Below are 23,786 nucleotides of genomic sequence, written 5' to 3' on the forward strand. Positions count from 1 at the left end.
AGGACGCTCGTTGGGATGCGTCGGTCAGCGGCTGTGCGTCGTCATTGCGCGGCAAGTTGGCAGAGTTTCCAGAGTTCATTCCGCTCGCGCCAGGGAAGCAGCGAGAAGGCGGAAGTCGAGCTGGCTGCCTCAACTCTCTTCCAGCGATGGAGCAGGGGGAGTAGGGACCGAGAACCACCGAAACACCGGATAACCTCCTCCAAACAGTCGCTACGGGGGGACGCGGAGACATCCCTCTCACCCAGTGAGTACGGTCTGTCTAAAGTATTCCCAGTGAGTACGGTCTGTCTAAAGTATACAAAGCCAGGCATAATAAAGTAACGGATAATTTCAACTGACAAAGCAGTCTGGAGGCGGATTTATCAATGCTATCCAATAAGCTAGCCCCTAATGCTAAAGTTGTTTTGCACAAGCTAGCAAGGAGCTTGCTAAAAGAGGAATATACTTTCCGAAACGATTTCCGAGCTTCTCTGACTTTTTCCAGAGTTTCTATTGATTGACAGTCATCCAGCCTTTGACCTTGATCATGACTCTGTTCCGTTACTTTACACACAGGAGTAATTGGACGAATGCGTCTACAGTGGAGGTTTGTTATTAATAAGAGCCCAGACGTTCGGTCTGAACATTAACACGCATTGCTTGCGGTACGGTTTTGGAAGCATAACCTTATATAAGCGATACATACTTTTCTCAAAACAAAAGTTTAAATTGAAACGCACATTTTTAGAAGGTTAGGGTTGGTGTTCCCACAAGGTCATATCTCCATGTTACAGCTGTTTACGGAAGACAGACGGAAGAATGTTACATGCTAATTGCTGTCTCGCATGCTCTGAACACCTGTGTGTAACAGAAGGCCGACAGAAACATGTTGTCACTGAAAGATACTGTCAGCTGCGACTGTGATGAAGCCGGTTAAAACAGTGTACAGTAAGTGTATATCGTATGTGTTTTACATTTGGGAAATTATTTTGTGATATGAAAGTACAGGGCTTTATGTTTCTAGAACCGTATCGCAATTGAGAATCGATTGACGTTTAGATGGAGTATTTGGCTGTTTTGGCTGCAGAGATGGTCTACCTCTGAAAATAGCACACGGTCCTTGGACCTTAAGGAGTGAAGGTATCAAAGCTAACTAGTAGCTAGATACGCATTTGGTCAGTCTGCTAGTTTGACAGTCATTCGTTTTGCCCCAAGATTACTGGGGTGTAATCATTACACCGATTCCTATAGCAAAACGTTTAGTCTGCTGCAAAACGTTTTGCAACAGAAACCCTTTACTCTATAGAGATGGATGACTCCCCTTTGTATCTGATGAGTTATAGTGTCTGTGACAGAATGAGCAGTGCCATTGAAGCTAAAGCTATCTCCATTTTAAAGTACAGTAAAACTTCAATTAGTAGAGTATCCCGGGCATATATTTGCTTGACATTTGTTGAGTGTTTTCGTGCTTGCAAGTTAGCCCTCAGTGACAATGTCCATGTTAACAGTTTATATCCACGATGAGTCCTCTATCGATCTCTGGTTTACTCCAAATGGAACACGCAGACAAGAGTTTCTATTGGACACATTTGGGTAGGTCCATTCCTGTTTACTTCCTTTTTCTCTGTTTGCTTCCGTTTGGTTCTTAAACAGTTTCCGTAATGAATACACCCCTTGTAGTCTGGCCTGATTTCTGGCTCCAACTCTCTTCCTGTCTTCGTGGCCATGATGTCTTGTTGAAGGGACCTAGGGGTGTATCAGGGGTGTCTGCTGGTTTTGTTATTTCCTTTCAATGTTTCCGATTCAAGGCGTAGATGACCAGGTGATTGGAATCCATAACATGAGTGACATGTATAGGGGACAGACAGTTCAACGTATAGGGGTCATGCAGTTGGGACATTGATCCTGCTAGGTAGTATATCTGCTGTAAACTAACATCAACAAGTTTGAATCTAGGAAAACCAATATTCCATAGGTATCCCAAGCTGGGCACTAATAGCATCTGATTGATTTAGTGAAGGGGAGTCCAACTCATTCCATGGAGAAAGCAGCAGACACTGGGCCATCTCCTTTCACCTTGTGTCCAGTTAAGACCTGGACAACCAGGTGAGGGGAGTCCAACTCATTCCATGGAGAAACCAGCAGACACTGGGCCATCTCCTTTCACCTTGTGTCCAGTTAAGACCTGGACAACCAGGTGAGGGGAGTCCAACTCATTCCATGGAGAAACCAGCAGACACTGGGCCATCTCCTTTCACCTTGTGTCCAGTTAAGACCTGGACAACCAGGTGAGGGGAGTCCAACTCATTCCATGGAGAAACCAGCAGACACTGGGCCATCTCCTTTCACCTTGTGTCCAGTTAAGACCTGGACAACCAGGTGAGGGGAGTCCAACTCATTCCATGGAGAAACCAGCAGACACTGGGCCATCTCCTTTCACCTTGTGTCTAGTTAAGACCTGGACAACCAGGTGAGGGGAGTCCATCTCATTCCATGGAGAAACCAGCAGACACTGGGCCATCTCCTTTCACCTTGTGTCCAGTTAAGACCTGGACAACCAGGTGAGGGGAGTCCATCTCATTCCATGGAGAAACCAGCAGACACTGGGCCATCTCCTTTCACCTTGTGTCCAGTTAAGACCTGGACAACCAGGTGAGGGGAGTCCAACTCATTCCATGGAGAAACCAGCAGACACTGGGCCATCTCCTTTCACCTTGTGTCCAGTTAAGACCAGGACAACCAGGTGAGGGGAGTCCAACTCATTCCATGGAGAAACCAGCAGACACTGGGCCATCTCCTTTCACCTTGTGTCCAGTTAAGACCTGGACAACCAGGTGAGGGGAGTCCCTAACTAATCAATGGCCTTAATTGATCAATCAAAATCAAGGGAGGAGCGAAAACCATCAGACACTCGGCCCTCTGTGGAATGTGTTTGACGTGTACCCTACTTTTGACCTGGTAGTGCACTATATAGGGAATAGGGTGCCATTTGAGACACAGAACCTGTGTTATAACAGCCTATTAGCACATGGTGAAAAGTGATTAAATCACCATGAAACAGTGGTGATTTGGCCTCTTCTGTGTTGTTTACTTATGGGTTAGCGCTTCCTTCTTTTGTGCTCCAGTCAATCAAACATTGTTACCTCATTTACCTGTATTAGGTTACATCACCTGGTTGCATCACAAATGGCACCTTATTCCCTATGTAGTGCTCTACTTCTGAACAGGGCACTATGGTAAATTAGAGTACAATATAGGGAATAGGATTCCGTTTGGGAAACATTATTGCAGTTCTACCTCTCCTCTCACTGGCTAGAGAGAGAGGGGGGGAGGGAGAGAGGGAGGAGTGAGGGAGGGAGGGAGAGTGAGGGAGGGAGGGACAGAGAGAATGGGAGGGAGGGACAGAGAGAATGGGAGGGAGGGACAGAGAGAATGGGAGGGAGGGACGGAGAGAGGGAGGGACGGACGGGGAGAGAGAGGGAGGGATGGGGAGAGAGAGGGAGGGATGGACGGGGAGGGAGGGAGGGAGAGTGAGGGAGGGAGGGACAGAGAGAGAGGGAGGGACGGACGGGGAGAGAGAGGGAGGGATGGACGGGGAGAGAGAGAGGAGGGGGGGGGGGGATACAAGGACATTGAGAGGAAGAGATGGAACTCACTTGCTGGATGAGTGGGCGGTTGAAGAAAGGGATGTGTGCAAGAGAAGGAGAGGAATATGCCTGTTGCTGAGTGCTCAGAGAGGAGGAGGAGAGGAATATGTCTGTTGCTGAGTGCTCAGAGAGGAGGAGGAGAGGAATATGTCTGTTGCTGAGTGCTCAGAGAGGAGGAGGAGAGGAATATGCCTGTTGCTGAGTGCTCAGAGAGGAGGAGGAGAGGAATATGTCTGTTGCTGAGTGCTCAGAGAGGAGAGGAATATGCCTGTTGCTGAGTGCTCAGAGAGGAGGAGGAGAGGAATATGTCTGTTGCTGAGTGCTCAGAGAGGAGAGGAATATGCCTGTTGCTGAGTGCTCAGAGAGGAGGAGGAGAGGAATATGTCTGTTGCTGAGTGCTCAGAGAGGAGGAGAGGAATATGCCTGTTGCTGAGTGCTCAGAGAGGAGGAGGAGAGGAATATGTCTGTTGCTGAGTGCTCAGAGAGGAGGAGAGGAATATGCCTGTTGCTGAGTGCTCAGAGAGGAGGAGGAGAGGAATATGCCTGTTGCTGAGTGCTCAGAGAGGAGGAGGAGAGGAATATGCCTGTTGCTGAGTGCTCAGAGAGGAGGAGAGGATTATGCCTGTTGCTGAGTGCTCAGAGAGGAGGAGGAGAGGAATATGCCTGTTGCTGAGTGCTCAGAGAGGAGGAGGAGAGGAATATGCCTGTTGCTGAGTGCTCAGAGAGGAGGAGGAGAGGAATATGCCTGTTGCTGAGTGCTCAGAGAGGAGGAGGAGAAGAATATGTCTGTTGCTGAGTGCTCAGAGAGGAGGAGAGGAATATGTCTGTTGCTGAGTGCTCAGAGAGGAGGAGGAGAGGAATATGCCTGTTGCTGAGTGCTCAGAGAGGAGGAGGAGAGGAATATGCCTGTTGCTGAGTGCTCAGAGAGGAGGAGGAGAGGAATATGCCTGTTGCTGAGTGCTCAGAGAGGAGGAGGAGAAGAATGTCTGTTGCTGAGTGCTCAGAGAGGAGGAGAGGAATATGTCTGTTGCTGAGTGCTCAGAGAGGAGGAGAGGAATATGTCTGTTGCTGAGTGCTCAGAGAGGAGGAGGAGAGGAATATGCCTGTTGCTGAGTGCTCAGAGAGGAGGAGGAGAGGAATATGCCTGTTGCTGAGTGCTCAGAGAGGAGGAGGAGAGGAATATGCCTGTTGCTGAGTGCTCAGAGAGGAGGAGGAGAGGAATATGCCTGTTGCTGAGTGCTCAGAGAGGAGGAGGAGAGGAATATGCCTGTTGCTGAGTGCTCAGAGAGGAGGAGGAGAAGAATATGTCTGTTGCTGAGTGCTCAGAGAGGAGGAGAGGAATATGTCTGTTGCTGAGTGCTCAGAGAGGAGGAGAGGAATATGTCTGTTGCTGAGTGCTCAGAGAGGAGGAGGAGAGGAATATGCCTGTTGCTAAGTGCTCAGAGAGGAGGAGAGGAATATGCCTGTTGCTGAGTGCTCAGAGAGGAGAGGAATATGTCTGTTGCTGAGTGCTCAGAGAGGAGGAGAGGAATATGCCTGTTGCTGAGTGCTCAGAGAGGAGGAGAGGAATATGTCTGTTGCTGAGTGCTCAGAGAGGAGGAGGAGAGGAATATGTCTGTTGCTGAGTGCTCAGAGAGGAGGAGGAGAGGAATATGTCTGTTGCTGAGTGCTCAGAGAGGAGGAGGAGAGGAATATGTCTGTTGCTGAGTGCTCAGAGAGGAGGAGAGGAATATGTATGTTGCTGAATGCTCAGAGAGGAGGAGAGGAATATGTCTGTTGCTGAGTGCTCAGGGAGGAGGGGGAGAGGAATATGTCTGTTGCTGAGTGCTCATGGAGGAGGGGGAGAGGAATATGTCTGTTGCTGAGTGCTCAGAGAGGAGGAGGAGAGGAATATGTCTGTTGCTGAGTGCTCAGAAAGGAGGAGGAGAGGAATATGCCTGTTGCTGAGTGCTCAGAGAGGAGGAGGAGGAGAAGGAGAGGAATATGTCTGTTGCTGAGTGCTCAGAGGAGGAGGAGAGGAATGTCTGTTGCTGAATGCTCAGAGAGGAGGAGAGGAATATGCCTGTTGCTGAGTGCTCAGAGATGAGGAGGAGAGGAATATGCCTGTTGCTGAGTGCTCAGAGAGGAGGAGGAGAGGAATATGCCTGTTGCTGAGTGCTCAGAGAGGAGAAGGAGAGGAATATGTCTGTTGCTGAGTGCTCAGAGAGGAGGAGAGGAATATGTCTGTTGCTGAGTGCTCAGAGAGGAGGAGGAGAAATGGTGAATAACAGAACACAGCTGGATCTGAGAGGGGAAGAGATCAATAGACCTCACAGCTGGATCTGAGAGGGAAAGAGATCAATAGACCTCACAGCTGGATCTGAGAGGGAAAGAGATCAATAGACCTCACAGCTGGTTTCTGTGGCAGCAGGTTTGGGTTTATACATGCAGTGGTGATTTAATGAGTGACTGCCTGAGTGAGAGTGTGTTTGTGTTAGAGAGGCACATGGTTTTGTTTGGTCTCTCCTGTGTTAGTCTCTTGTGGTCGGCAGTATGTCCTCAGACTGGCTGAAAACCTCATGATGATACATCCTACTCTCCTTACCTACACAGCTAACCTGTTGACATCTTTTTCTTTTTAAACCTTTGTTTAACTAGGCAAGTCAGTTAAGAACAAATTCTTATTTACAATGATGGCCTACTCCGGCAAACCCGGACGACGCTGGGCCAATTGGGCGCCGCCCTATGGGACTCCCAATCACGTCCGGATGTGATACAGCCCGGAATAGAACCAGGGTCTGTAGTGATGCCTCCTAGCACTGAGATGCGGTGCCTTAGACTGCTGCACCACTCAGGAGCCCTAACTGAAGTGGAACAGAACCAGTGTTTATGTAACAGATTTTCATTCCAAAATGGTTCCCTATCCCCTACATAGTGCACTGCTTTTCAACCCTATGGCCCCTGGTCCAAAAACGTGCCTTAAACAGGAAATATGGTGCCGTTTTGGACACAGTCTCTCCTAGACCAGAGGCAGATAGCATCTAGGGAGACGCCACTCCACGGTAGTTGGTTCCACTTACAGAGCAAATGTGTGTTTCCCTGGGTTCAAATACTATTTAAAATCATTTCAAATACACGATCTGGGCTTGATTGAGCTTGCCTGGCACAGTGCAACCAATAGAATAGTTGCAGGCGATCAAACCCCACCCACCTGGAACTCTAACATGCTAGAGAGCAAACGCTAAAAGTCTTTGAAAGATTTCAAATAGTATTTGAACCCTGGTGCGTATTCTACAGTATTGTAGTGTCTAGCCCTTGCTGCCTGTCTTGAAGTATTGCGTGACTCAGTAGTACAAGTGAGTGGGTGCATAACTGTGACAGAGGAACAACGGAACTAGTACCTACCTGTCCTCTACCTTTTCAAATCAAATCAAATTTATTTATATAGCCCTTCGTACATCAGCTGATATCTCAAAGTGCTGTACAGAAACCCAGCCTAAAACCCCAAACAGCAAGCAATGCAGGTGTAGAAGCACGGTGGCTAGGAAAAACTCCCTAGAAAGGCCAATACCTAGGAAGAAACCTAGAGAGGAACCAGGCTATGTGGGGTGGCCAGTCCTCTTCTGGCTGTGCCGGGTGGAGATTATAACAGAACATGGTCAAGATGTTCAATGTTCATAAATGACCAGCATGGTCGAATAATAATAAGGCAGAACAGTTGAAACTAGAGCAGCAGCACAGTCAGGTGGAAGTTGAAACTGGAGCAGCAGCATGGCCAGGTAGACTGGGGACAGCAAGGAGTCATCATGTCAGGTAGTCCTGGGGCATGGTCCTAGGGCTCAGGTCAGTTGAAACTGGAACAGCAGCATGGCCAGGTGGACTGGGGACAGCAAGGAGTCATCATGTCAGGTAGTCCTGGGGCATGGTCCTAGGGCTCAGGTCCTCCGAGAGAGAGAAAGAAAGAGAGAAGGAGAGAATTAGAGAACGCACACTTAGATTCACACAGGACACCGAATAGGACAGGAGAAGTACTCCAGATATAACAAACTGACCCCAGCCCCCCGACACATAAACTACTGCAGCATAAATACTGGAGGCTGAGACAGGAGGGGTCAGGAGACACTGTGGCCCCATCCGAGGACACCCCCGGACAGGGCCAAACAGGAAGGATATAACCCCACCCACTTTGCCAAAGCACAGCCCCCACACCACTAGAGGGATATCTTCAACCACCAACTTACCATCCTGAGACAAGGCTGAGTATAGCCCACAAAGATCTCCGCCACGGCACAACCCAAGGGGGGGGGGGGGGGGGGGCGCCAACCCAGACAGGATGACCACAACAGTGAATCAACCCACTCAGGTGACGCACCCCCTCCAGGGACGGCATGAGAGAGCCCCAGCAAGCCAGTGACTCAGCCCCTGTAATAGGGTTAGAGGCAGAGAATCCCAGTGGAAAGAGGGGAACCGGCCAGGCAGAGACAGCAAGGGCGGTTCGTTGCTCCAGAGCCTTTCCGTTCACCTTCCCACTCCTGGGCCAGACTACACTCAATCATATGACCCACTGAAGAGATGAGTCTTCAGTAAAGACTTAAAGGTTGAGACCGAGTTTGCATCTCTGACATGGGTAGGCAGACCGTTCCATAAAAATGGAGCTCTATAGGAGAAAGCCCTGCCTCCAGCTGTTTGCTTAGAAATTCTAGAGACAATTAGGAGGCCTGCGTCTTGTGACCGTAGCGTACGTATAGGTATGTACGGCAGGACCAAATCAGAGAGATAGGTAGGAGCAAGCCCATGTAATGCTTTGTAGGTTAGCAGGAAAACCTTGAAATCAGCCCTTGCTTTGACAGGAAGCCAGTGTAGAGAGGCTAGCACAAGTCTGTTGCCCCTAGCAACCATGATGCAAGACTTGCAGAGAACATGTCATCTTGTCTGGAGCAGTACTGTACCACACAAACACAGAGCCCTCTCCAGTTTCAACTGGAAGGCACCTGTTCCCTCTCCTCCACCCAGCCATGACACCCTATTCCCTACACAGAGCCTTATGGGACCATGTCAACAGTCAGGTACCACACCTGTGTTCAGGTAGGGAGAAGTTGCCCCTAGATGCTGTTTTTGGATCAGTTTAGCGTTTTCCCTACTTCTAGTTAAAGATAGGACTGTGGTAGGTGAAGCTGATTCTAGATCTGTACCTAGTGGTAAACTACACCCAGAAGCACTGGTAGCCCAGGGTCGTATTCATTAGTGCAAACGTGTTGCAACAGGAAATGTAATGCAAAGTAAACTGAGATTCTTTCCTATTGGATAAGTTCAGTTTCTGTCTGTTTTCTTTCATTTAATGTCTAGTGAATACGACCCAGTCCTGGGGAACCTTGTCCAGTCACTAGCTGGTTTAGTGAATACGACCCAGTCCTGGGGAGCCTTGTCCAGTCACTAGCTGGTTTAGTGAATACGACCCAGTCCTGGGGAGCCTTGTCCAGTCACTAGCTGGTTTAGTGAATACGACCCAGTCCTGGGGAGCCTTGTCCAGTCACTAGCTGGTTTAGTGAATACGACCCAGTCCTGGGGAGCCTTGTCCAGTCACTAGCTGGTTTAGTGAATACGACCCAGTCCTGGGGAGCCTTGTCCAGTCACTAGCTGGTTTAGTGAATACGACCCAGTCCTGGGGAGCCTTGTCCAGTCACTAGCTGGTTTAGTGAAGGCGACCCAGTCCTGGGGAGCCTTGTTCAGTCACTAGCTGGTTTAGTGAAGGCGACCCAGTCCTGGGGAGCCTTGTTCAGTCACTAGCTGGTTTAGTGAATACGACCCAGTCCTGGGGAGCCTTGTCCAGTCACTAGCTGGTTTAGTGAATACGACCCAGTCCTGGGGAGCCTTGTTCAGTCACTAGCTGGTTTAGTGTCTAGTGAATACGACCCAGTCCTGGGGAGCCTTGTCCAGTCACTAGCTAGTTTAGTGAATACGACCCAGTCCTGGGGAGCCTTGTCCAGTCACTAGCTGGTTTAGTGTCTAGTGAATACGACCCAGTCCTGGGGAGCCTTGTCCAGTCACTAGCTGGTTTAGTGAATACGACCCAGTCCTGGGGAGCCTTGTCCAGTAACTAGCTGGTTTAGTGAAGACGACCCAGTCCTGGGGAGCCTTGTTCAGTCACTAGCTGGTTTAGTGAATACGACCCAGTCCTGGGGAGCCTTGTTCAGTCACTAGCTGGTTTAGTGAATACGACCCAGTCCTGGGGAGCCTTGTTCAGTCACTAGCTGGTTTAGTGAATACGACCCAGTCCTGGGGAGCCTTGTTCAGTCACTAGCTGGTTTAGTGAAGACGACCCAGTCCTGGGGAGCCTTGTTCAGTCACTAGCAGGTTTAGTGAATACGACCCAGTCCTGGGGAGCCTTGTTCAGTCACTAGCTGGTTTAGTGAATACGACCCAGTCCTGGGGAGCCTTGTTCAGTCACTAGCTGGTTTAGTGAATACGACCCAGTCCTGGGGAGCCTTGTTCAGTCACTAGCTGGTTTAGTGAATGCGACCCAGTCCTGGGGAGCCTTGTTCAGTCACTAGCTGGTTTGCATCTAATTTGCTGACAGATCTTCATGCAAATATTTTAAAAAAGTAAAACATTTTTGCATTTTCCCCAGAGTGGGGTTTCCTCCAAACAGACTGGTTGTGGTTAAAAGTCCGTGCTTGATGACTTGTTGAACAAAATGTACATTTTAACTTACATTTCTATTTGGTACATGAAAACTTAAAGTTCAATGTGTTTCCATCACATGTCCCCCTCCGTGTGTTCTCTAGCCACAGCTGTCACATGCATTGTGGGTAGGCTACCGACATTATGATGTTATTATGGACAAGAACAAGAGTTGTTTATATTAGTCAAGCAGCAGTGAAGCATCAATCATCACGTCACCAGAATCAAACCCTTGATATTTATTGAAAGGAGCATCAAGCTCATCACTGTGCCCTTTCACCACCCTGTGAAGTTCATTATAACTTATTTCATCTGTAGCCTAATAAACTGCATTGAGTCGTAGTGGGAGGACCACACACACCATCTCATCACGTGACTCCATGTTTACTTCCATATGATGTATAATAAACCAATATTTGCTGATAAAGGCATTTCCACCACCATCTCTCGCATAATACATTTTACACCAAAACATCCACCATGTCGAACGAACAAATTATCTCTCGGAATTAATGCAGTTGTACAGAAGCGACCTGTTTCCATCTCAGCTGTCGTGATTTAATTTTCATTTTTATAAGGGATGACTTGACTGTGGGTTGAAACGTGGTTAGTGGAATGGATATTTTGACTAATTCTCAGCACCAGGCTGCAGTGTAACAATAAACAGTGGACAATATAATGAATGAACAACAATGAACAATGAAATGAACATTTGCCCTCTTCCCTTTTCCAATTCTCTTTCCCCTTTTACCCACTGTATCTCTGTCCATCTCTCTCTGTCCATCTCTCTCTCTCTCTCTCTCTCTGTCCATCTCTCTCTCTCTCTCTCTCTGTCCATCTCTCTCTCTCTCTCTCTCTGTCCATCTCTCTCTCTCTCTCTCTGTCCATCTCTCTCTCTCTCTCTCATCTCTCTCTCTCTCTGTCATCTCTCTCTGTCCATCTCTCTCTCTGTCCATCTCTCTCTCTGTCCATCTCTCTCTCTCTCTGTCCATCTCTCTCTCTCTCTGTCCATCTCTCTCTCTCTCTCTCTGTCCATCTCTCTCTCTCTCTCTCTGTCCATCTCTCTCTCTCTCTCTCTGTCCATCTCTCTCTCTCTCTCTCTGTCCATCTCTCTCTCTCTCTCTCTGTCCATCTCTCTCTCTCTCTCTCTCTCTCTCTGTCCATCTCTCTCTCTCTCTGTCCATCTCTCTTGCCCCTCTTTCCCCACCCTCCCAGCTCCCTCTCCCTCCCCCATGTCCATTATCTCAGGGTATAATTCAGAGCCGGAACGTGGTGGTCCTGATGATTCCAGTTCCATGAATTCCCTACGGATCTCCGTACGAGGCCTTCCTGCCCTGGCCTTCATGGCCGGCGCCACCTCTGACCCCCGCTTCCGCCTAAAATGGAGGGCCATCACCGTGGCAACACTCCTTGCCCTCGCCCTGCTGTTCTACCTGCACCAGACGACTGGGGTCGGAACTGGCGGCAATGACGTCTTCGGCGTCTCCTCTGACCGCTTCCATCACCACGGTAACGGGGCGCAAAGCTGGTGGACGAACAATGACAATGAAATAATAAACAATAATGGTAACCGTCAACCGGTGGCTGCAGTGGGAAACAACGGCGGCGTCAACTGGAATAATAAACACTACAACGACACATATCCTCTCAGTCCCCCGGAGAGGATGGCGTCCGGGAGCATCCGGTACCGTATTGGGGTGATCGCAGACTTGGACACGGCCTCAATGAGCACCAAGGTATTTAAATCATGCTTAAAAACCCACATTTCAGCTTTATCCGTAATTAGACTATGTTCTTTATTTTTTTATTATTTTTCATTTATTACATTTTATATAAAACATTTGTTATTATTTTTATTATAAATCTCCCCAATTTCGTGGTATCCAATTGGTAGTTAGTCTTGTCTCATCACGGCCTTAGACCACAGGTAGAAGTGTGATTCAGAGCCTTAGACCACAGCTAGCAGTGTGATGCAGAGCCTTAGACCACAGCTAGCCGAGCCTTAGACCACAGCTAGCCGAGCCTTAGACCACAGCTAGCCGAGCCTTAGACCACAGCTAGCCGAGCCTTAGACCACAGCTAGCCGAGCCTTAGACCACAGCTAGCAGTGTGATGCAGAGCCTTAGACCACAGCTAGCCGAGCCTTAGACCACAGCTAGCAGTGTGATGCAGAGCCTTAGACCACAGCTAGCCGAGCCTTAGACCACAGCTAGCCGAGCCTTAGACCACAGCTAGCAGTGTGATGCAGAGCCTTAGACCACAGCTAGCAGTGTGATGCAGCGCCTTAGACCACAGCTAGCCGAGCCTTAGACCACAGCTAGCCGAGCCTTAGACCACAGCTAGCCGAGCCTTAGACCACAGCTAGCCGAGCCTTAGACCACAGCTAGCCGAGCCTTAGACCACAGCTAGCAGAGCCTTAGACCACAGCTAGCAGTGTGATGCAGAGCCTTAGACCACAGCTAGCAGAGCGATGCAGAGCCTTAGACCACAGCTTGCAGAGCCTTAGACCACAGCTAGCAGAGCCTTAGACCACAGCTAGCAGAGCCTTAGACCACAGCTAGCAGAGCCTTAGACCACAGCTAGCAGAGCCTTAGACCACAGCTAGCAGAGCCTTAGACCACAGCTAGCAGAGCCTTAGACCACAGCTAGCAGAGCCTTAGACCACAGCTAGCAGAGCCTTAGACCACAGCTAGCAGTGTGATGCAGAGCCTTAGACCACAGCTAGCAGAGCCTTAGACCACAGCTAGCAGAGCCTTAGACCACAGCTAGCAGAGCCTTAGACCACAGCTAGCAGAGCCTTAGACCACAGCTAGCAGAGCCTTAGACCACAGCTAGCAGAGCCTTAGACCACAGCTAGCAGAGCCTTAGACCACAGCTAGCAGAGCCTTAGACCACAGCTAGCAGTGTGATGCAGAGCCTTAGACCACAGGTAGCAGTGTGAGGCAGAGCCTTAGACCACAGCTAGCAGTGTGATGCAGAGCCTTAGACCACAGCTAGCAGTGTGATGCAGAGCCTTAGACCACAGCTAGCAGAGCCTTAGACCACAGCTAGCAGAGCCTTAGACCACAGCTAGCAGAGCCTTAGACCACAGCTAGCAGAGCCTTAGACCACAGCTAGCAGAGCCTTAGACCACAGCTAGCAGAGCCTTAGACCACAGCTAGCAGTGTGATGCAGAGCCTTAGACCACAGCTAGCAGTGTGATGCAGAGCCTTAGACCACAGCTAGCAGAGCCTTAGACCACAGCTAGCAGAGCCTTAGACCACAGCTAGCAGAGCCTTAGACCACAGCTAGCAGAGCCTTAGACCACAGCTAGCAGAGCCTTAGACCACAGCTAGCAGAGCCTTAGACCACAGCTAGCAGTGTGATACAGAGCCTTAGACCACAGCTAGCAGTGTGATACAGAGCCTTAGACCACAGCTAGCAGAGCCTTAGACCACAGCTAGCAGAGCCTTAGACCACAGCTAGCAGTGTGATACAGAGCCTTAGACCACAGCTAGCAGAGCCTTAGACCACAGCTAGCAGTGTGATACAGAGCCTTAGACCACAGCTAGCAGAGCCTTAGACCACAGCTAGCAGAGCCTTAGACCACAGCTAGCAGAGCCTTAGACCACAGCTAGCAGAGCCTTAGACCACAGCTAGCAGAGCCTTAGACCACAGCTAGCAGAGCCTTAGACCACAGCTAGCAGAGCCTTAGACCACAGCTAGCAGAGCCTTAGACCACAGCTAGCAGAGCCTTAGACCACAGCTAGCAGAGCCTTAGACCACAGCTAGCAGAGCCTTAGACCACAGCTAGCAGAGCCTTAGACCACAGCTAGCAGAGCCTTAGACCACAGCTAGCAGAGCCTTAGACCACAGCTAGCAGTGTGATACAGAGCCTTAGACCACAGCTAGCAGTGTGATACAGAGCCTTAGACCACAGCTAGCAGAGCCTTAGACCACAGCTAGCAGAGCCTTAGACCACAGCTAGCAGAGCCTTAGACCACAGCTAGCAGAGCCTTAGACCACAGCTAGCAGAGCCTTAGACCACAGCTAGCAGAGCCTTAGACCACAGCTAGCAGTGTGATGCAGAGCCTTAGACCACAGCTAGCAGAGCCTTAGACCACAGCTAGCAGTGTGATGCAGAGCCTTAGACCACAGCTAGCAGAGCCTTAGACCACAGCTAGCAGAGCCTTAGACCACAGCTAGCAGAGCCTTAGACCACAGCTAGCAGAGCCTTAGACCACAGCTAGCAGAGCCTTAGACCACAGCTAGCAGAGCCTTAGACCACAGCTAGCAGAGCCTTAGACCACAGCTAGCAGAGCCTTAGACCACAGCTAGCAGAGCCTTAGACCACAGCTAGCAGAGCCTTAGACCACAGCTAGCAGAGCCTTAGACCACAGCTAGCAGAGCCTTAGACCACAGCTAGCAGAGCCTTAGACCACAGCTAGCAGAGCCTTAGACCACAGCTCCACTCGGGAGGTCCATGTGTTTATGTTCTTTTATTCATCAGTTTGCTTTATTTCTTTGCAGTGTTTTACTCTGAAGCGTGTGGTGATTTTAAGTTTACTCAATAGAAAATGTGATTGGATTTGATGTTAATTCAACAAGCTTATTTTATTTTAAGGAGCAGACGTGTTTAGCTACATCAGGGATTAATACAGTATTTCTTAATTTATCTTATTTTAGGAGTAGAATAAACTATTGATCTTATGTCCTGTAGGGTCAGACGTGGTTCAGCTACATGCTAAAATAAACTATTGATCTCATGTCCTGTAGGGTCAGACGTGGTTCAGCTACATGCTAAAATAAACTATTGATCTCATGTCCTGTAGGGTCAGACGTGGTTCAGCTACATGCTAAAATAAGGTATTGATCTTCTGTCCTGTAGGGTCAGACGTGGTTCAGCTACATGCTAAAATAAGGTATTGATCTTCTGTCCTGTAGGGTCAGACGTGGTTCAGCTACATGCTAAAATAAGGTATTGATCTTCTGTCCTGTAGGGTCAGACGTGGTTCAGCTACATACTAAAATAAGGTATTGATGTCCTGTAGGGTCAGACGTGGTTCAGCTACATGCTAAAATAAGGTATTGATCTCATGTCCTGTAGGGTCAGACGTGGTTCAGCTACATGCTAAAATAAGGTATTGATCTTCTGTCCTGTAGGGTCAGACGTGGTTCAGCTACATGCTAAAATAAGGTATTGATCTTCTGTCCTGTAGGGTCAGATGTGGTTCAGCTACATGCTAAAATACACTATTGATCTCATGTCCTGTAGGGTCAGACGTGGTTCAGCTACATGCTAAAATAAGGTATTGATCTTCTGTCCTGTAGGGTCAGACGTGGTTCAGCTACATGCTAAAATAAGGTATTGATCTTCTGTCCTGTAGGGTCAGATGTGGTTCAGCTACATGCTAAAATAAGGTATTGATGTCCTGTAGGGTCAGACGTGGTTCAGCTACATGCTAAAATAAGGTATTGATCTCATGTCCTGTAGGGTCAGACGTGGTTCAGCTACATGCTAAAATAAGGTATTGATCTCATGTCCTGTAGGGTCAGACGTGGTTCAGCTACATGCTAAAATAAGGTATTGATCTCATGTCCTGTAGGGTCAGACGTGGTTCAGCTACATGCTAAAATAAGGTATTGATCTTCTGTCCTGTAGGGTCAGACATGGTTCAGCTACATGCTAAAATAAGGTATTGATCTCATGTCCTGTAGGGTCAGACGTGGTTCAGCTACATACTAAAATAAGGTATTGATCTTCTGTCCTGTAGGGTCAGACGTGGTTCAGCTACATACTAAAATAAGGTATTGATCTTCTGTCCTGTAGGGTCAGACGTGGTTCAGCTACATGCTAAAATAAGGTATTGATCTTCTGTCCTGTAGGGTCAGACGTGGTTCAGCTACATGCTAAAATAAGGTATTGATCTTCTGTCCTGTAGGGTCAGACATGGTTCAGCTACATGCTAAAATAAGGTATTGATCTTCTGTCCTGTAGGGTCAGACGTGGTTCAGCTACATGCTAAAATAAGGTATTGATCTTCTGTCCTGTAGGGTCAGACGTGGTTCAGCTACATGCTAAAATAAGGTATTGATCTTCTGTCCTGTAGGGTCAGACGTGGTTCAGCTACATGCTAAAATAAGGTATTGATCTTCTGTCCTGTAGGGTCAGACATGGTTCAGCTACATGCTAAAATAAGGTATTGATCTCATGTCCTGTAGGGTCAGATGTGGTTCAGCTACATGCTAAAATAAGGTATTGATCTTCTGTCCTGTAGGGTCAGACATGGTTCAGCGTCATGCGGAGGGGCCACCTGGTGGTGTCTGAGAGTGGGGACAGAGTGGAGGTGGAGTGGGACGCAGACAGCCTGACCCTGGAGAGCCACCTGGCTGAGAAGGGACGAGGTGGTTTTAGTTACTGTGGTTCCATCTAAAATGGCACTCTCTTCCCTCTTTAGTGCACTACTTAGTAGTGCAGAAAACAGCGAATAGGGTGCCATTTGGGACCCGAACCTTTTTATATCAGCATTTGTCACAAACTGCTTTTAAAGCTGCAATATGTCACTTTTTGGGGCGACTTGACCAAATTCACATAGAAATGCGTGTTATAGATCTGTAGTTCTCATTGAAAGCAAGTCTAAGAAGCAGTAGATCTGTCCTGTGTGCGCTATTTCTATGCTTCCTGTTCTTAAGTTTTAGATTCTCTACGCTATACCTGCATTTTGTCACAACTACTAGAATTGTAGCAACCAGGAAATGGCAGAGTGATTTCTGCATAGTGCGTCTTTACAGTAACCCAGCCTAGAACCCAAAGACGAAGCAGAAGAGGAGAATGGTTTAAACCAGGGGTTCTCAGATCTCTCAGGGACCCCCAAGTCGTTCCATGTTTTTAATGTACTCCAGAGCTACGACCGCAGATTCAACTTGTCAACTCATCATCAAACCGTCAACTAGGGGAATCAGGTGAGCTAGTTCTACAATGGAATTGTGAAACGCCCGAGGTTCCACGAGGAGAGGTTTGAAAACCACTGGTTTAAACCACTGTGTTGTGTTCTCTTTGCCTGGCTGTCAGACCACTCTGATTCTGCTCTCTTGCCTACTCCTTATGGATCTGTCTTGCTTTGTAAGGAGTGGCTAGAGGGCAGAGACGGACTGGCAGCCAGGCTAGTATCACATAACAGTAGTTGGAATGTGTTCTCCTTTCTTCTGTCGTATGAGAAGAATACATCTCCAGAAAGTAGTCATACTCCATGACTTATTCCACATGTTATTGTGTTACAGCCTGAATTCAACAGATGGATGTTTTTCCTCTCACCCTCTACACACAATACCCCGTAATGACAAAGTCAAAACATTTATTGAAAATTAAATCCGGAAATATCTTATTTAGATAAGTATTCACACCCTTGAGTCAATACATGTTAGAATAATCTTTGGCAGCGATGACAGCGGTGAGTCTTTCTGGTAAAGTTTCTAAGAGCTGTGCACAACTGGATTGTACAATCTTTGCTTTCTTCATTTTAAAATTCTTCAAGCTCTGTCAAATTGGTTGTTGATCATCGCTAGACAACCAAGTCTTTGCCATCGATTTTTTTTAAAGTAGATTTAATTCAAAACTGTAACTCGGCCACTCAGGAACATTAACTGTCTTCTTGGTAAGCAACTCCAGTGTAGATTTGGCCTTGTGTTTTAGGTTATTGTCCTGCTGAAATATGAATTAATCTGCCAGTGTCTGTTGGAAAGCAGACGGAACCAGGTTTTCCTCTAGGATGTTGCCTGTGCTTAGCTCTATTCCGTTTCTTGTTTATCCTGAAAAACAACTCTGTCCTTAACAATTACATGCATACCCATAACATGATGCAGACACCACTATGCTTAAAAATATGTAGAGTGGTACTCTGTAATGTTTGGTACTCTGTAATCTAATACATGGTACTCTGTAATCTAATACACAACACTTTGTATTCAGGACAAAAAGTGAATTGCCTTGCCACATTTTTAGCAGTATTACTTGTTTCGCATCGTTGCAAACAGGATGCATGTTTTGGAATATTTTTTATTCTGTACAGCCTTCCTTCTTTTCACTCTGTCCATTAGGTTAGTATTGTTGAGTCACTACAATGTTGTTGATCCATCCTGAGTTTTCTTCTATCACAGCCAGTAAACTCTGTAACTGTTTTAAAGTCACCATTGGCCTCATGGTGAAACCCCTGAGCGGTTTCCTTCCTCTCCTGAGTTAGGAAGGACGCCTTTATCTTTGTAGTAAAAATGTCTAAAAACATTATTCCACTTTGACATTGAGGTATTGTGTGTTGGCCAGTGACAAATTGAATCCATTTTAAATTCAGGCTGTAACACAACAACAAATGGAAAGGGTTAGAGTGAATACTTTCTGTACTTAATATTAATGAAGACTGTGCTGCGCTGGGTGCATCGTATTGACGGGCTGATCATCGTATTGACGGGCTGATCATCGTATTGACGGGCTGATCATCGTATTGACGGGCTGATCATCGTATTGACGGGCTGACCATCGTATTGACGGGCTGATCATCGTATTGACGGGCTGATCATCGTATTGACGGGCTGATCATCGTATTGACGGGCTGATCATCGTATTGACGGGCTGATCATCGTATTGACGGGCTGATCATCGTATTGACGGGCTGATCATCGTATTGACGGGCTGATCATCGTATTGACGGGCTGATCATCGTATTGACGGGCTGATCATCGTATTGACGGGCTGATCATCGTATTGACGGGCTGATCATCGTATTGACGGGCTGATCATCGTATTGACGGGCTGATCATCGTATTGACGGGCTGATCATCGTATTGACGGGCTGATCAGTGTATTGACCGACTGATCAGTGTATTGACCGACTGATCATCGTATTGACCGACTGATCATCGTATTGACGGACTGATCATCGTATTGACGGACTGATCATCGTATTGACGGACTGATCATCGTATTGACGGACTGATCATCGTATTGACGGACTGATCATCGTATTGACGGACTGATCATCGTATTGACGGACTGATCATCGTATTGACTGAGTGATCATCGTATTGACGGACTGATCATCGTATTGACGGACTGATCATTGTACCCCCAGGTATGGAGCTGTCGGAGCTGGTTGCGTTCAACGGTCACCTGTACAGCGTGGACGACCGTACAGGAGTTGTCTACAGGATAGAGGGGAACCAGGCGGTACCCTGGGTTATACTGACTGATGGAGACGGGTCTGTCTCAAAAGGTCTGTGTGTGTGTGTGTGGGGGGGTCTGGGGAAGAGTGGATCACCAGGACCATACTGTAATAACCTCTAACCCTTGACCTCTGTGTAGGGTTCAAGGCGGAGTGGCTGGCGGTGAAGGATGAGTGCCTCTACGTGGGTGGTCTGGGTAAAGAGTGGACGACCACTACCGGAGAGTTCATCAACGACAACCCCCAATGGATCAAGGTGGTGGGTTACCGCGGCAACGTGCAACACGAGAACTGGGTACCGCGTTACAATGCCCTGCGCAGCGCAGCCGGGATTCAACCGCCAGGTGAGAGAGGGGGGAGGAGTCTAATACACCTGCGTTTAATCCTCTTGGTTCCTGGAAGAATGTATGACACACCCTTTATTCTTTGTGTCACGCTAACTCTCTCTGTTCCTCTGAAGATGTCACTTTCTATTGTCTTTCTCCGAGGCGACCTGATGCACCAAGTCAGTTGTGTGGAAAAACACTCCCTCGATCATCTCACCATCTCTGTCAACTGGGTTAATCTCACACTTTCTCTCTCATGTATCTCTCTTTCTCTCTCCAGGTTACCTGATCCATGAGTCTGCAGCGTGGTCCGACCGCCTCCAGCGCTGGTTCTTCCTCCCTCGCCGCGCCAGCTCCGAACGCTACGATGAGATCGCCGACGAGCACCGCGCCACCAACCTCCTCCTCTCCTGCCCCTCTGACTTCCGCGAAATCACCGTGGGGCACGCTGGACCCCTCCACCCAACGCACGGTTTCTCCTCGTTCAAGTTCGTACCGGACACCGACGATCAGATCGTACTAGCGTTGAAGTCGGAGGAGGACGCAGGGAAGATAGCGACGTACATCCTGGCCTTTACTTTAGACGGGAGGATGTTACTGCCAGAGACGAAGATAGGAGACCTGAAGTATGAAGGACTGGAGTTCATTTAAAATGGATGGGGAGGAAAGAGAGATCCTGAGGAGGGACTGGAGAGAGGGTAGATTTTTAGAACTTACCAACATCACCTACCTGTGGCCTGACACACCTGTGAAGTAGTGTGATGAGGTAAGAGAACTCTGTTCCAGGAAGGGTTACGGTCCCAGTCATCACCAACAAGGTTGTCCAGAGAAACGACTAGTGTTTGGTGACAGACACCCTAAGATTCTTCACATGGGCAACTTCCTACCCCCCCCCCCCCCCCCCCCCCAAGGAGTCTGGGTAATGTAGTCCACTAAGTTTGGGTTTAAACAGACAGCCCAATTCTGATGTTTATACCAATCACATCAGATCTGACTGTTCAAAATAATTGTCTGCATCTCTAAACGCAGCCTAAGAAGATCTATGGTTGAACAGTGGTCAAACGCTCACAGGGTTGTGTTCAATAGGCACAAATCAGAAAGAAACGTTTCAAAACTGAGCATTCATTACCTGAAGTTTTCCGTTATAATGTATTTATCTTTTTACGTTTGTGCCTTCTGAAGAGGACCCTTGTTAACACTAACTCACAAATGTAAAACTTAGATGACGTTGGGTTGTCAACATTCGTCATATGTTGAACAGACTACTGAATAAGATGCATCATGATCTTACACCAGCTGTTATGTTAATAACGTGTTTTCTCTCTTCCTTTTAAAACAGAACACCTCAGATTAAAATGTTCATTCTGGTCCAAAGAGTTGGTTGAATAATGGACAGCTTACTTGAATAATGGACAGCTTACCACAGAAAACATGGGTCACACATATTCAAAATGTTCAAATCTTTATTGATCAACAGATACAGTACATTAGTTAGATCCTCTTACAGGCTGATTTAAATGCATCATTCACTTCAAGTTATCATTCCATTAAAACATAACATTAACTGATTGGAATTTACAAAGACCCGTTCCACAAATACTCAGTCAAACAATGTGGATCCCATTGACAAACTTGATCAGATACATTTGACACATCATCCCATAGTAATTGATTGACACATGGCCATCAAATAAGCAGCTGAATTAATCAAACGTTATCCAAAAGGTCATTTTAAAAACCTGACGATGCAGTAGTGCAAATGTGGTGGCAAGTCTACAAGCTGGTTCCCATGGCGACGACGTCCTGAGGCAGCCCCGCCATTTTGAGCGTTGTGAAGGAGCCCAGTTTAGAGTAGAAGTCAAACATCCTCCTGTCACCCTGCCTCAGCTCACAGAACACACCTCTGGAACCTGTAGGAGAGAGAGATTCTGATAACTACAGTCAAATGACAAGAATGTGAGGAACAAACTGAACGATGCACCTCAATCTGAATATAGATGTGTGTTAGTTCTGATAATCCAGTCCTATGCCATCAGGGAGAGAAGCACCATCTGGCATAGACACATCTGATCCATTTCTTGATCAGTAACTGAGTCCTACTTTATATTGTGTCAATTCCCCACCTCTAAAGCAAAAGCTGAAAGTGCTTGAACCCCGGTCTGATTACTAATGGGTCAAGGGTATTGTTGAACCCTGACATCACGCTGCATAGCAGCCATGACACTAAGCCAGGGTTCTCCAACCCTGTTCCTGGAGAGATACCCTCCTGTAGGTTCACTCCAACCCTGTTCCAGGAGAGCTACCCTCCTGTAGGTTCACTCCAACCCTAATCTAGTGCACCTGATTCTAATAATTAGCTAGTTGATCAGCTTAGTTACAACTGGGGTTGGAGTGAACACCTCCAGGAACAGGGTTGGAGTGAACACCTCCAGGAGGGTATCTCTCCAGGAACAGGGTTGGAGTGAACCTCCAGGAGGGTATCTCTCCAGGAACAGGGTTGGAGTGAACCTACAGGAGGGTAGCTCTCCAGGAACAGGGTTGGAGAGTCCTGCTCTAGGCTCAGTCCAACAGTGACCAGAAACCCACTGTGCAGGTGCACCATAATATACAAGTTAACAACTCACCACTGGTTTTCATCAACGAGAGCAGGCTGCCAATCATACGCCTGGCGGGGGCGGGGTCTGTAACCCGGGGGTGGAGCTGCATGGTTACCAAGGAAGGGAAGTCCCCTGGCAACGTCCTCTACAAGACGGATGGGGGGAGAGGGAGAAAAGATTAAATCGTATTTTCAGAGTCAATGAACTCCATACAAAACATATGAAGTAATACAGAGAGACAGAACTACAACCATATAGAATAATGTTGGGGTCAATGATTCCTATCAAGACCAAGTCATATTCCAGTGTGTGATTGTCCCGTTGGAACCTAGCGGTTACCTGGTTGTTCAGTGCAGCTGCTGTGGCGTCAGTGAGGCCCAGGGCGTACCCACACACCCCCCTCTCATCCTCCAGAACCAGACCACAGTTTGGGGAGGGGGACAGCTGCCCTCCTGCTAGCCTGGGGAGGGCGAGAGGTACACTGGGACATTACATACTGGACGTCTAAGACTGAAGGCACAGTCACTTACTGAAGCACAAAAACTACTGGCTGATCAGACTGTCCAGAGTGGATCATGGGAGTCATGCTGTACACACACTCTCACCCATCACTGATCAGAGCAGGTAGTGCTGCTGCAGGTGCCTTGGCCTCTCCTCTCTGCATCTCCATGTGGATCTTCTGTATCTCAGTCTGAAACAACAGAGATGTTATAAAGACAAAATCAATAAAGATGTCAGCTAGCCGATACATGCCTCACGTATTTCAGAGCTGGTTTGAACCAAACCTAACGCCCGCGCTAGCTTATAACTACACGCGTTAGCTTCTTCATGCATCAGCTAGCTTCTCAATGAGAATGAAACTTGCGAGTCATATTAGAATAATTATTAAAACAATTGAGTACCACAGTATGAGTCAGAATACCCATAAAACCTAGCATCATTCATTTTTCCCATAAGGGATTTTAGAAACACTTAAAATAATGGCTGTGTTTTGTGTAGGTTTACCCTGGTGTGACGTTCTGATAACCATGTAAATCCCCCCCATCAGACAAGGTGACATCAATATATTCGCCAGTATTTACCTCCCAAAAAATGTAATGCTAATGTGGCTATCATACAGAACTACAAAGGCCATGATATAGACGAGACTGCTGAATCCATGTAGTAATGAATAAATTGAATAAAGTTCTTTATATGGACAATTCTGTGAACTGTCTTGTGCAAGTTTTAAATTGACACAAAATCTGTTAGCAAAGGTGTCAACTCGAGATGACGTGCAGGAGCTTGCAGGGATTTGTAGTCTTGCATGACGTCTACTTTGATACTAATTAGCATTTTCGAATCAGAGTAAATAGTGCTGAATATATTGATAAAAGTCACCTT

The 23,786-nt window shown here is 47.7% G+C and overlaps 2 protein-coding genes across 6 annotated transcripts in view; one reads left to right on the forward strand and one right to left on the reverse strand.

Moving 5' to 3' along the window:
• Positions 1-23,149, forward strand: LOC116366565 (soluble calcium-activated nucleotidase 1). 3 transcript variants are annotated; one of them, XM_031818659.1, is made up of 6 exons: positions 1-244; positions 11,502-12,022; positions 16,544-16,670; positions 19,391-19,531; positions 19,621-19,824; positions 20,087-23,149. In XM_031818659.1, exons 1-6 carry the CDS (start codon positions 16-18, stop codon positions 20,455-20,457), a joined length of 1,593 nt encoding a protein of 530 aa, XP_031674519.1. In that variant the 5' UTR covers positions 1-15; the 3' UTR covers positions 20,458-23,149. The 3 variants fall into 3 exon arrangements, with proteins under 3 accessions (XP_031674519.1, XP_031674521.1, XP_031674520.1); XM_031818661.1 differs by having other exon boundaries at positions 70-273; positions 20,087-21,180; XM_031818660.1 differs by lacking the exon at positions 1-244 and adding an exon at positions 812-927 and having other exon boundaries at positions 20,087-21,180.
• LOC109877382 (protein O-GlcNAcase-like) overlaps positions 21,252-23,786 on the reverse strand; it is an 18,935-nt gene continuing 16,400 nt past the window's right edge. For all 3 annotated transcript variants that reach the window (XM_031818655.1, XM_031818657.1, XM_031818656.1), the window contains exons 14-17: positions 23,009-23,094; positions 22,743-22,863; positions 22,431-22,548; positions 21,252-21,716 (exon numbers count right to left, since the gene is read on the reverse strand). In XM_031818655.1, the coding sequence (XP_031674515.1) occupies positions 21,580-21,716; positions 22,431-22,548; positions 22,743-22,863; positions 23,009-23,094 (462 nt within the window). In that variant the 3' untranslated portion in view covers positions 21,252-21,579. The remainder of the gene's footprint in view (positions 21,717-22,430; positions 22,549-22,742; positions 22,864-23,008; positions 23,095-23,786) is intronic.

Source organism: Oncorhynchus kisutch, unplaced genomic scaffold (genome assembly GCF_002021735.2).
Source record: "Oncorhynchus kisutch isolate 150728-3 unplaced genomic scaffold, Okis_V2 scaffold1539, whole genome shotgun sequence".
NCBI classification, from domain to species: Eukaryota; Metazoa; Chordata; class Actinopteri; order Salmoniformes; family Salmonidae; genus Oncorhynchus; species Oncorhynchus kisutch.

Excerpts from the sequence above, each read along its gene's own strand:
- LOC116366565 (XM_031818659.1), top strand. The coding sequence starts at position 16 with ATGCGTCGGTCAGCGGCTGTGCGTCGTCATTGCGCGGCAAGTTGGCAG. Across the intron at positions 245-11,501 it reads GGAGACATCCCTCTCACCCA|CTCCCTCTCCCTCCCCCATG; the intron begins GTGAGTACGGTC and ends CCACCCTCCCAG. Across the intron at positions 16,671-19,390 it reads CCTGGCTGAGAAGGGACGAG|GTATGGAGCTGTCGGAGCTG; the intron begins GTGGTTTTAGTT and ends TTGTACCCCCAG.